Source organism: Rhipicephalus sanguineus, chromosome 4 (genome assembly GCF_013339695.2).
Source record: "Rhipicephalus sanguineus isolate Rsan-2018 chromosome 4, BIME_Rsan_1.4, whole genome shotgun sequence".
Lineage (NCBI taxonomy): Eukaryota > Metazoa > Arthropoda > Arachnida > Ixodida > Ixodidae > Rhipicephalus > Rhipicephalus sanguineus.
Genome location: NC_051179.1, coordinates 174,767,952 through 174,781,462, shown reverse-complemented (window position 1 = coordinate 174,781,462; position 13,511 = coordinate 174,767,952). Strand labels below are relative to the sequence as shown.

At 47.7% G+C, this 13,511-nt stretch overlaps 1 protein-coding gene across 1 annotated transcript in view; it reads right to left on the bottom strand.

Annotated features, from left to right (window-relative positions):
* Positions 1–13,511, bottom strand: part of LOC119390907 (protein FixR-like) — a 90,119-nt gene that overhangs the window by 35,871 nt on the left and 40,737 nt on the right. The window contains exons 3-4 of the mRNA XM_037658612.2: positions 9,944–10,013; positions 4,162–4,198 (exon numbers count right to left, since the gene is read on the bottom strand). Of these exons, the coding sequence (XP_037514540.2) occupies positions 4,162–4,198; positions 9,944–10,013 (107 nt within the window). The remainder of the gene's footprint in view (positions 1–4,161; positions 4,199–9,943; positions 10,014–13,511) is intronic.

The following is a 13,511-nucleotide window of genomic DNA, read 5'->3' as shown; positions in this document are numbered from 1 at the left end:
AGCTGGCGGACGACGGCGCGGTGCGTCACGCGTGCGGCCATCTTAAGTTGGACACGGGAAGTTTTCGACGTGCTCTTGCTCTCTTCTTGCTTTGCTGTCCGCTTCTCGTACGTTTCCGGATTTCGCATTGTTGTCGCACCAATTTCTTGTGGTCGGCGTTGCGAGCCGCGTCGAGCATGTCCGTATTTCTGAAGGTCGGGGAAACACGCGCGGTGCTCGCGAGAAAAAACAGCGACGGAACGCCCACGCGCGTCTTCGATGCGCACGCGCTGCAGTAGTTTGCTTGGTAAGCTGTGCCACAACGCAAACAGGTATCATTCACGACCTAACCGTCGTTGCGGTCGGAATTGGGTCGGTGTTGTGACTGGTGTTGCAGCCATAGACAGAGCAGACGGCGTAGCAGACGCCATAGTGGACGCGGCCGCAGTATTTCAAGCACGAGTGCGCAGACGGCCCGTCTGGCGGCTCGGGACTCTTGGATCACGTGATAACGGCGCAACGTGACGTAGTTACCTTTGAACCGAGGCGTCCGCGGGCCGCCGGCGACTGGTCCGGGACGTGTCCGGGACTTGGTAAATCGAAGAAGCTCACTATCCAACAAAATGGCACAAAAAATGCACGTTATCAGCAGCATACGCGTTGCTATGGAGACGACTGCCCCGCTTTTCGTAGCGCCCTCCAAGACGGCGCCGATGAAACTGCAAATCATCTGATAAGAACCCGAACATTATCTGGACGCGCGTGGACTGCGGTTTCCCATGCGTTGGGGGAAGGGTGTCATCACCTGAGTATATTCTTACACCGTGGTCAGCAGCAAGCCAGGATTGAACGAAATGGAGAGGGCATCAGGAATTCCGGCTAGTCAACTTTAATGCCGGAAGTATCGCCAATAAGACGGCAGACTTAGAATACATATTAGTCATTTATGATCCTCACGTAGTTACAATCATGGAGACGTGGTTGCGTTCAGAGATTCAAGATAGTGAGATAATACCTCCCGGATACAAGATAGTGCATCCGGATCGACAGTCTCGAGGAGGCGACGTTGCAATAATATTGAACAAAGATGTTGAATTCAAAACACTAGGCGGCATTGGAGGAAACGAAAGTGTTTGGTGTGGTATGCATATTGGAACGTCACTAGTCCTTTCCGGCACTGTTTACCGACCACCAAACTCACCTCTCTCATTTTTAGAGTCGATGCAGAGTTACATAGAAGCAAACAAAAAGCGCAACTGCCGGCTGTTCCTAACGGCGACTTCAATTTACCTGCAATTAACTGGGACACGTTCATAACAGAGTGCCGGGAACAGACGCACTGCGATTTACTCCTAGACATTGCATTCCCCTATGACCCCTGCCAAAGTACGCAAAAATCGGGGGAAAGTCCGTCTATTTTGGACCGGGTATTCCTGGACGGGCGCTTTGACCAGTTCGAAGTGTCAGTTGATAAGGGCATCTCAGACCATGAAGCTGTCGTTGTCGAAATTACTCATAACGAAAGAATGTAAAAACATAAAGAGGCGATTGCGAACGTTCCCAACTTTTTCGAGGCCGCTGACACAAGTATCCTTGACTACTTGATCATTTGCACTGGACAGTTTTGATTCTGAAGGTGATGTCAATGCCATGTGGGAGTCTTTCAATGATATTATCTTCCACCGTATCGAAAATTTTGTACGATTTCGGAAAGGAAGGAAAGCTAAGCGGAACCCTTGGATAAGCAGAGAAATAATCCAACTGAAGAGTAGAATAAGTTGCCAGAGTCGCAAAGTAACAAAAGACCGCGCAAAAATAACTGAATTATCTGCACAACTGCGTTCCATGATTACAGAAGCCAAAAATAGATATTACAAAGAAACAGTGACAGAGTTCATGACAAAGTCTCCTGATAAATTTTGGCGTCACATGTAGAAAAAGGATGACGAGTCACTTAGCATTGTAGTGAACAACAAAGTGGTTACTGATCCTGCAGTAATCGCTTGTTCTTTTGAGTTCTTTCAGTCGGTGTTTTCTACACCGTCACAATCCGGTGTCGAATCCGCTCTCTTTTCATTGTTTTGCTCGGAAAAAATGCCAGATGTTGAAGTCCCGCATGAGGAAATTGTGGTCCAACTACTGAATATTGACGTAAAAAAAGTCAGTAGGCCCTGATGAGATACCGTACGCATTTCTGCACAGGTATGCGGAATAGGTTGCTCATTACGTAAAGATTAAATTTGACACGTCACTCGCAGAATGCCGAATCCCTGATGATTGACTTGAGGCAAAGGTTATACCTGTACACAAGTCTGGTGATAAGCAGTTCATTGAAAACTATCGTCCAATATCGCTGATCGCCGTTTTCTGCAAGCTCCTAGAACACGTTGTAGCCAAGTCAATTTACACGTACACTGGAAATGCCAACACATTTTTTCCCAACCAACATGGATTTCGACACCGCCTTTCCACAACAACACAGCTTCCTGAAACAATTAATGACTTTGCCATGACGTTAAACAAAACGAAACAGATAGATGCCATCTGCCTTGATCTGTCGAAAGCATTCGACAGAGCGCTACATGCAGAATTGCTTCTGAAACTGGCAGTTATGGGAATAAAAGAACAAATAGTAAAATGGATAACCGCGTACCTTCGGGGCAGAACGCAGTACGTAGAGAAGTGAAACACATTAAATCAAAGCCGTTGAACGTGACGTCAGGTGTCCGCAAGGGTCCCTGTTACGCCCAGTGCTATTCTTAGTCTATGTTAATGATATCGCCTCTGAAATTGACGAAAGAATCACAGTACGGCTATTCGCCGATGATTGTCTATTGTACAAAGAAATTGATAGCCCGGAAGATCAGGAGTTGCTCAGTTACGCTCTTACGACAGTAGAACAATGGTGCGACAAATGGAAAATGAAAATAAATGAGAATAAAACTGTCTTATTGCGCGTAACAAATAAAGTAAGTAACACCTTCTACTTTAATTACATAGCAAATTCCTCGGTACTTTCTAGAGTTGACGTGCTGAAATACTTAGGCGTAAATATATCCACGAATTAAGCTGGCCTTACCATGTTAGCAAAATATACGAAACTGCGGAAAAGAAGCTCTGGTTCTTGCGACGGAAACTGCATTTAGCCTCACAGTCAGTAAAACTAACAGCTTATTTGACCTACGTGCGGCCCACGCTAGGTATGCTAGTACAATCTGGGACCCTCATCAGTCAGGGCTAATTCAGAGACTGGAAAGAGTTCAACGTCGAGCAGCAAGGTTTATTCTAGCGCGATACTCTCGTACAGATTCCGTCACCGAAATGCTCAGTTTGCTAAACTTGCCCACGCTTGCTGAACGCAGGCACGTAGCAAGATTATTGATTTTTACCTCCTCACTAAAAGCAAATTTAACATCAAAAGCAGTCAGTACATGATAGCACGACAAGGTAGAACATTGCGAAGAAGCAAAGTTGATACTTTCGAAATAGCTCAGATGCACATTAACAGTGAGGCGATTTCTTTCTTCCCAAGAACCATTAAAGAATGAAAACAATTTATTGCCACTACTAACGCGAGCAAGCATCAGTGCAGATCAGTTTGAAAATAACCTAGCAGGCCATTAAAGACGCACGCATTTACGCATGCTTTCTATTTTCTGGTTGTCTCAGTTCATTCGTTACCATTGTGTTAGTTTTGTATTGTTTGATGGGTGTTTGTACAGATTATTGCGCTTATGTACGGCTGTGTGTTTTTGTACGGTAATGGTCGGTTATATTTTCTAACATCGCTTGTTAACTGTGCATTTATGTGTTGTATAGATTGATCAATGTATATACGAACTATATCGCTTATGGACGCTTATGTTTTCTTGTGTAGTATTTTATGTATGGTTTCTTACGTACGCTTGCGTTTTTTCTTCTTATGTAGTATGATTTCCTATGTATTTTTTTTCTTCTCGATTGTGCTTTTTTGTTTTTTTTAGTGTAATGTACGACATGCAAAAGTGCTGCTTTTGACCCACCCTGTAACGGCCGACAAGCCAACAGTAAGAGTAAATAATAAAAAATAATATGTTGGAGCGACCATCGCTTCCTGATTTTCTTTCATGGCTATAGAACATTTGGCAGCCCAAGTGGCTGACGCTTCCACAAAAATCGCAGTCATATTTTACATGTACTTACTTGATTGCGTTCACTCGTACACCATATGGCGCGTTCTCTGAAAAAGAAGGAACGCTACATATAGAGCGTCACCTTGTCTATTCAGTAATTTCAACGGTTGTAAATGGTAATTCTTATATGACCTCTACCATGATTATCATGTGCACAGAAAGGAGGAATACAGGAACATTGCGAGACACCAGCATGTCATTACCACAGCAAATTTCCGCGATGAACGAAAAAAAACCATAAAAATGTTCAATCCTCTTCTTTGTTCATTTATAAATGTCGTACTGAAAGAAGGAAATTATGAAAGGTTAAAGCAAAGCAAAAATATTTGTGGAAGTTACGGGCTGTAGTGACCAGCATATACGAATCTGTGCTTGCGATTAGCTCTGCTCTTGCGTAACGGTCATCTCAAACTACAGGAACAGAAACCCAGGACCAGGAAGCAAGCATTTTGAACGGGAAAGCATCAATCAATGTAAACTTCATCATCGTTGCCATGATAGTTCTCAGTTATTTGATGTGCGCTGCAGCATGAAGACCTCTCCCAAGGGTCGCCAATTTGCCCTAACTTTCTCATACTTAAGGCGCTTCAACACGACCGCCGTTCGTCAGTGCCGCTGAAGTAGCCATGACGGTGAGCGTCATGGCTACGAGCGGCGCTGACGAATACTCCTAGGTTTAAATGCACTGGTATACCCGATAAAGTGAACGGGAGGACTACCGCCTCCTTAGCTAAATTGATAGAGCATAGGACACGTTATTGGAAGGTTGCAGGTTCGGTACCTGCCACCAGCAAATTAATTTTTCCTCCACTTTAATTTCTGCACATCTGTATCATAATATCTACGAATAACATCCAGTGCACTTTCGTTGACATGATGTTCTGTTAGTCCTAATTAAAGTTCTGTCTAACAAACAACAAAATAAGCCCTCAAACTCTCCGGCTTTCTTTCATGTAGACCCGAAGAGGCACAGCCGAAGAGGTATATTGTTTGCGCTTGGCTGGAAGCTTAGAGCGAAAAATCCGGCAGATGTTACGCACTGTGAGAATCGATGTAATGCGAAGCACTGAGCGAGGAGCTGCATAGAACGCATTGTCTGTTTTCGAGGAAAATCAAGGCATTCGTGTCTCTACATGTTTTAGATGCGAAGCAGCTTTTGCGCTTGGCTGTGTCCGTAGTTACATCGGCGACCGTCCAACCTAGCATAGCCATCTGAGCGCGCGCTCGCGCCAAGAAGTCTTCTTCCTCTTAATCTTCGACCGCCTTGATGATGATACGTGCAGAGCACTTTAGGGGCCCGGGCTGCCGTATGCTGTCCTACCTTGGCGTAACGCAGGCAAAACCATGTGTGCTGGCACGCGCTAGCGCGTTCGGGCCTATGTAAGGGGCTGGGTAAGACGATGTGGCCTCTCCCCCTTACACTCTCTCAGCAATCATGTGATGGCGTCGGGCAACGAGATTCTGCAGACGCGCCATGAACCAACGCGTTGTATCCTAGTCAGAACGCGCTGGCACGCGCTAGCGCGTTCTGGCCTGTGTAAGGGACTGGGTAAGACGCTGTGGCGTCTCCCCCTTATACTCTCTCAGCAAGAACGTGATGGCGTCGGGGAACCAGATTCTACAGACGCGCGATGAACCCGCGTGCCATGCTCCAACAAGAGTTCGGGAGGAGCAACAGCAACTACAGTGAATTCATGGTGTATAACATCGGGCAAGGTGCCCGTGATGAACGGAACGTTAAGTCGACCCATGCGCTCCTTCGCATCCCCACATGGTTCCCTTTAGTGGGAGATGGCGTTATCTTTTTCACTATCTCATGGTTGTCATGTATACATGCATGTACAATCTGGTATATACCGTGCTATTGAAACGTACTATCGTGAGCAATATGAGCTCGAACACGCGAGCGCGTGGCGAATAGCCTCAAAACCGAGATAGCGTGTTACGTGGATGGCGCTCCCGCAACCGGCGGGGAAAGGAGGAGCGCTCTTCCGCTGATTGTTGGCACACCCGCTTCGGTAGCGTTGCTGCGTAACGGCAGCTGACTGTGTGCCATCGGCCGCTAGCAACGAAAACGCAAAAAACAAAAGAAGATTGCACGAAAAGAAATAAATAAAAGAGGCCTGTCGAAATGCTCAGCCGACACCACTATAGATATAATACAAGCATGGCCTGTGCATCACGGCAGGCTACGTCACAGCCGATTTCTCAGCAGCTACATAGCCTTATGGGTCATTGGGTGTGGCTGTGCGCGTTGATGTGAATTCATATCCCCGCTAGCAGTTACTGACAAGCTTTAAGCTGCCGTTTTTGCGGGAGTGTCAACAGCTAGCAGAAGGCCGGCGCCCTTTCCACGTTGTTTTTGACAGTGGCCGCTGCGAATCAGCCGATGTAGGTTTCGAGGCTATTGGCCACGCGCTCGCGCGTTCGAGCTCATATTGCTCACGATGGTACATCGTGGTATATACAATACTAAACTTATTTATATTCTTCATGCACTCACGCCATGCCGTACCGATCTTTACATATATCGAGGTAATGAAATGGTCGCGAAGGCAACATGAGCGTAGAATGTAAGTCATGCTTTACATGAAATGCGTGTCATGGTTTTCATGTTTAGACCGGTCATTTATGCTCGTCATAAAGTCCTGTCGCGCCACGCAAACTTGGATATAGTCTAGCGAAACGGCCGCTAGCGCACCATGAGCGTCACATGTAAATCGTGCTGTACTTAACATTCATGATTTTCATGTTACTACCTATCGTTTCTGTTCGCCATACACGCATGTCCCACCATGTCAACTATGACATCTATCAAGAAGGCGAAGCTGCCACGAGTGGTCAAGTGGTGGTAGATTGAGGAAAAGACGGAGTCATCCATGATACAATCAAAGACCATCTACGATCTTTTTGTTGCCACCACGGTCAGAACGTCGTGTAAATTGGGCGCCGCTATTTCCGCGTTTCTTTCCATCCTCCCTGTACCTGTGAAAGCCTGCGAGAAGCACGAACGCAATCAAACTCGGATAGAAACAAGGATTCGTGAGCTTAGTAATACGTGCGGCCGTTGAGCGCCAGCTTCCCGCAGTCTACTCGCACAGCGCTACCCCATGTCAGCGGTGAGCGGAGGTGGAGCACGCGCTCGACGACCCGAGGAGAGCACGTAGAGAAATGGAGAGCATTCGCCTAGGCACTCAAAAAATAGGGGAGGCGCTGGTGTGGTATATGCGCGATGCGTGGTGCCTGAACGTTCTCTTTTGCATACGTGTGGCCGTTTTTCTTGTGCAACCGTGATTACAGAGGCTAGGGGTTTGCGCAGACGGGCGGCGCATGTGGTGTGTGTGCCTATACATTGGCTTCTTCTTCAGATATTGATGATGGACAAATAAACACTTTTTTAGTTTGCCGTCAAATAACTTTACTGAATGCCCCGCGAATTGCTGGGATGGGTCTGGATCCCTTTGAAAAAATAAACATTTGGAAGGGTGCGCTGTTTCCTGTCTCTCTTCTACCCTTCGTGCTTGCGCAGTAGGCTACCCGTATAGTGATATGAACCAACTAGCCTGCAAAAAGGTCTTATTGCCCACTACCCTCCACTGGTCCACTAAAAAGGAAGAAGGCAACAGTTAGCCCAACACTAGGGAACGGGAAAGGCAACAGCGGCTGCGAGAAGAGCCCGAAGCGATGGAAGGCCCTACGCTAAGGACGACCTGCCCGTAGATCTATGAGAGGTGCGAATGCTTGGTTTGAGCCCGAGTTTCTGTCTCTGTAGTTTGGATATGGGTGTGGTGCCCGGGACTGTCTGTGGTTTAACTCGAACTTCTCTGCGCTGAGAATCAAGAAAGAAACAAGCTAGCATTAGCTAGCTAAAGCCTAGCAACGGCCTAGAAGCAGTCTAGAAACAACCCTCATCACCTAGCTAAGGCCTAGAAACAACCTAGAAGCAAGCACGTTAGTCTTCACAATCTTCCAGTTTCGCTGTGTCAAGCCTTGCGCAGCTTAATGCTTAGTGCAAACTTCGCCAATTTTTTCGTTATCATTTATCGGAGGCAGTTGTGTTGCTTTCTTGTAAACCTTGCATACATTTCTTTCTTCTAATATATTGAACATGTTTTCTGTTAGTCTGCATTATTTCGACTAGCCCGGTCAAAAACCCCTACATTATTCCGCTCTTGTCCTGTGCAATAATGTAAATAATTATTTATTTGGGTTTCTAAGAATGTTGCCATCCTTTCCATGCATCCACCTTGTAGCGGACCATCGGTCCAGTAAAGCTGTTTTTTCAATAGCTTTTAGCCAATGGTGGTATCCTCCATTACTCTTCGAAGTCTACAATTAAAGAAAAACAAAAAAGAAAACTCGGAAGCCTATCTCCTATCGGGGGAATGGGGCAGGCATGCGTGCGAATGCCTGACGTACTCCTTTTCTTTCTTTCCTTCTCCCTTTCCCTTTTCCTTTTTTTCTGTCTTTATAGGTAGTGGCTGTCTACGGAACGCTGTTTTTGAGCGGAATCGGTGTGGCGTCTTTCATGTTCTTTCCAGTCTTCGTCAGCATCCAGAACGGCCCAACGGAAGGACCATGACGCGAAAATGGAAATTCGGTTTCTTAAAGTCATAATTCAATTTTATTGAGGTCGAATTTTTTCTGAAATGTGCAATTTCTGATATCGACTTTACGCGTTGTCCAGCAGATCGCTTTTAGATCGCCAACTCGAAATATTTCAATGAAGCGCCCATAGCAGTTGCACTGCTTCCCAATTTTTTTTTTTTTTGCATCGTCGGTAGAACACATTCGTGTGCTTCAGTTCAGTTCACATCGGACAAGCATGGGTGGTGCTGGTGTAAATCTTTTCTTCATCTATTTACATTGAGATGTGTGGATGGGGAAAGTCGGAAGGGGCCGCCCCTCACAAACACTGGAAGGGACGCTTAGAGCGTTATCCCTGTAGCTTCAGCGGCGGCCCCGGCTCTAGCCGCCAGTCCCAGTTGGGATTGGAGGTCGAAGCAGCCGAGCATGACGGCTTCCCAGTACTGTCAGATGGGTTTGTAGGGGTCGGTAGGATTGGAGGCTCATGCCCACACCATGTGATAGGTGTGACAAAGCTCCCCCTCACAGTGCGCGCATGCGCCCGAGAAAGCAGGATTGGAGTGCTTAAGTATTACCGAACACAGTACAGTAGCCTATTAGAAAGGGTACCCTAATTCAAACCCCAGCCCCGAAAGAAAGTTTTCTTTTATTTATTATTTCTTTGGTTGGCACCAGCTGTGGGTGAGGAGGGTTTTTAGGAACGCCACCATCACCAGCTACACAGGTCAGACGATACAAGCTTCGCTTGAATATATATTGCATTTTGACGTTGTTTTCTGCCTCGGGTATCTCATGACCGAGCTCCACTAAATATCCGTTAAAGGCCCTGTGAACATGCTGCAAGCCGGCTTAGCCTAGCGGTTGCACCACTACTCTGAATGGGCTGTGAGGTTTTTGGATAATTCCAGCTGTCCCGATAAATAGACCGTTAGCTGAGAGGTTAGACAAACACTTGCGCATTCGTCTCGGTAACTGAGAAGAACATGGAAACTGATCGAGGGAGACCCAGGCAGCGACTGCTGCCTGTTGACAGGTATGCCGTAACTAACCGGACAAAATTCGTACCTTAATGTCGTAGCTGTTTACAGCTGTGTCGTACGGACGGTTGTGTAGGAGGACCCGTATGTGTAGCTGTCGGGACGATAACCTCGTTCCCGCGTTGACCAGTAACATAGGTTGCACGAGATACTTTGGCTAATACTTACCAAACGCCGCGTATCTTGTCAAGTGGTCCAAGGCGGCTTTCGTCGTGCCATACGGCATCAGGTTACGCACCTGTGATACAAAAAAATGCAGCTGCAGCAAAATGTCCAATTTGCAGCGTTAAACTCATTCACGAAATCGGTATGGTTTGGTGGGCGTTACTTTACCAGGAAACACTCTCCGCTATGCTTGTTGTCCACATTTACATAGAGTTTCAAGAAAGTGACGTTTTCAAACTTTGACACTTGCGGTGATGATTGTGACAAAATGATACGGTGGCTTCCGCAATCCTCCTACATAACAGAATGGTAATGATGACTATAGCGCATGTGAGCGGGCTCAGGCAGTACCTGCCCATGGTGCATCATGGAAGCTGCCATCGAGTTAGGTGCCTTGTGCTTGGCATGACCAGCTACGTCGTAGTTCTTCACCGTAAATGCTTTCGAGAGCGTCACCTGGTGTTATGTATAGCGTATTTGTCTTGTTCGCTTTGAGTCGTGTGTGTTTTCGCGTTAATCGACATGACTATGTTGCTGAGCTCTCTTCGAGCATTTACGAATGAGAGGCATGGCCAAGTTGGATTCAGCAGTTTCTCCTATAAAATATTAAATGGAAATATTTCCCATCGTATAGCTAAACCATCAGTTCACAATGCCAAATGTTGCGTCTTTGATCAGCATCCACGGTTTTCTGGACTAAGAAGGCTGCCCACCTGCGAAGGATTGCGTCTGTTCCTGATAATGTTTATTTCTCTGTCTACCTCTCTGTCACCAACGATGAGTTCACAGCGTGTTGTATACGCGCAAAAACAGCTCAACGTCGTTATACTGCAACTGAAAGTATCTGTTATACACATGTGATTCCATCTCGCCCGCTGCTATAGGTAGCCGCTAATGCGATTGGTGGGCAGCCTTTTTGAATTACGTTCAGAATGAGACACTGTCTGGTTATTCCCCCTCCCCCCCCCCAAAAATATCGTTATTGTTCAGAACAGTAATGCGCTGCTCATTGTGCACACTTTATTTTAACGCCGCAAGTTTTCACCGACTTGCGACTTCGCGTAACAAGGAGGCGATTTTATGACTCACCGAAATTTTTTGACGAGTCGGGAAGAACCACTGTCGAACAATACGCCGTATTGAAAATAGTTAAATATTTTTTACGTAGTCATGCGTGAGTGGTAATTACGCGGTGGATCACTTACGCGTCCTTTGTTGCGTCGTATTACGAGCAGGTGCTGTGAGCATGACCCAGAAAATTTCGGCCAATCATAAAGAGCTAACGGCCTATACGGAAGGAGCAATGCGGGGTAGTTTAACGTTGTAATCGCCCACATTTTTTCAAAGAAAGTTTGGGCTAACACAGTTTACGTACGCTATTTACTCGGAGTAACCGGAGGGGGGCCTGCACAATATCTTTGTGCAGATTCTTCCTTGGTTTCAGACATGTTTATGAATAGAAAAAATCGCGTCAAATTGAGAGCAAACGCAGTTCTCTCTCTCTTCCTCCCTCCCTCCCTCCCTCCCTCCCCCCTCGCTCCCTCCCTCCCTCTCTCTCTCTCTCTCTATATATATATATATATATATATTGTAGTGAAGAAGATGAGTGCTACTCGGAAAGGCAGAGGGTACCACTCAGGTGGAAAAGAAGAAGACGTTTGGTTGTCTCGGCGCTTAGGCTGGTTCCGCCATTAGCACGTAACTTATCGTAACTGTTCCTCTGTTTTATAAACCAGTGCTACTCCTAAACGCCTTATTTTAACTGGTGGAGGTGCTGGGTACTCCATAATCCTGGAACTTCGAAACCGTACGTTGCCTCCAGTTTCTACCATGTCCACGGACGAAGATCAGCAGGTAGCCGCCTCGGCTTCAACTACTCCGCCTGTTGTCTGTTCCGGCCCCATTCGGCAACGCGACCCACCTTCCTTCAGCGGTACCGATGACAAGGACGTGGAAGATTGGCTTGATGAGTACGACCGGGTGAGCAAGCACAACAAATGGGACGATGCGCATAAGCTTACCGTCGTCCAGTTTTATTTAACCGACGTCGCCAGTCTGTGGTACCGTAATCACGAGCGGGATCTTCCCACCTGGTCGGCCTTCAGAACGGCGTTCGCGGATCTGTTCGGCCGTCCAGCGCTTCGCAAGCTACGTGCCGAACAGCGCTTGCGCGCTCGAGCTCAGCAAAATGGTGAAAATTACACCAGCTACATCGAAGATGTGGTCGACCTTTGCCGGCGTGTCAACTCGGCCATGACGGAAGCCGAGAAGATCAAACACATTTTGAAAGGTGTGAGTGACGACGCATTTCAGATGCTTGTCGCCAAGAACCCGCAAACGGTCTCTGACGTAATCCAACTCTGTCAGAGCTATGACGAGCTCTGGAAACAGCGTGAATCCACTCGTCGCGCCAGTGCGTCATGTGCAACGATCTCCGCTTTAACGTCGGCTGGCATTGCGGAAGACCATTCTGCCTTGCTCCTTGAGATCAAGCAGTTTGTACGCGAGGAGGTCGCGCGCCAGCTGTCTCTTGTACCTTACACCTTTGAAGCTGCCCCATCTACTTTGCCGCCATCGATACAGCGTGTCGTTCAGGAGCAAGTATCCGAGGTGCTGCCCGCAGCCCATGTACCACCAGTGGCTGCTCCGCTGACCTATGCTGAAGCACTGACCGCACCCCGACGTTTGCCTGTCGCGAACTCCTACGTTCCCGCGCGCACCTTTGCCGCACCGCCTGAACCTGTGCATCACGCTGCCCGTCCGTTCTCCCGACCAACACCATCACGCCTTCAAAACCCATGGCGCACTCCAGACAACCGCCCCATATGCTACGCCTGTGGTTTTGCGGGTCACGTAGCACGGTTTTGCCGACGGCGTGAGTTTCTCCTACGTGACGACGTGCGGCCAAACAGTTACGATTTCCCGCCGAGACCTCAGACTGCTCCATCTGGCCCGCCTGCCGCCATGGACACATTTTCGACTCGCCAGAACTTCAACAGACGCCGGTCGCCTTCACCTCGGCGCCGTTCCCTTTCCCCTATGCTACGACGCCCTCCTTCTGTCCCTGAGGAAAACTAGAAGCCGCAGTTCCGGAGGCAAGAACTGCGCAGCTTTCGAACTCTACAAGACCTTGTTTTTCGCCGTCTAATGTCGTTGCTGTCTCCGTTGAAGGTGTCCCTGTTTTAGCACTGGTTGACACTGGCGCCGCAGTGTCTGTAATGAATGAGAAACTTTGCTGCAGACTCAAGAAAGTAACGACTCCTCTTCACGACTTCGTTTTGAGCACTGCAAGTGAGCAACGAATTCGCCCTCTCGCTGCGTGCACGGCACGCGTTGCGATTGCAGACGTTATTTATGCTGTCGAGTTTGTTGTGTTGCCGACGTGTTCCCACGACATTATACTGGGCTGGGACTTTCTCTGCACTCATCATGCTCTCATCGACTGCGCCCGTGCCGAAGTCGAGTTCTCGCCGTTGTGTGCATCTGCTGCGGTCGACTCGCCACCTTCACCTGTAAAAGTTTTTGTGGCTGCCGACACACCGATACCCCCTTTCTCATCCGCGCTAGTACC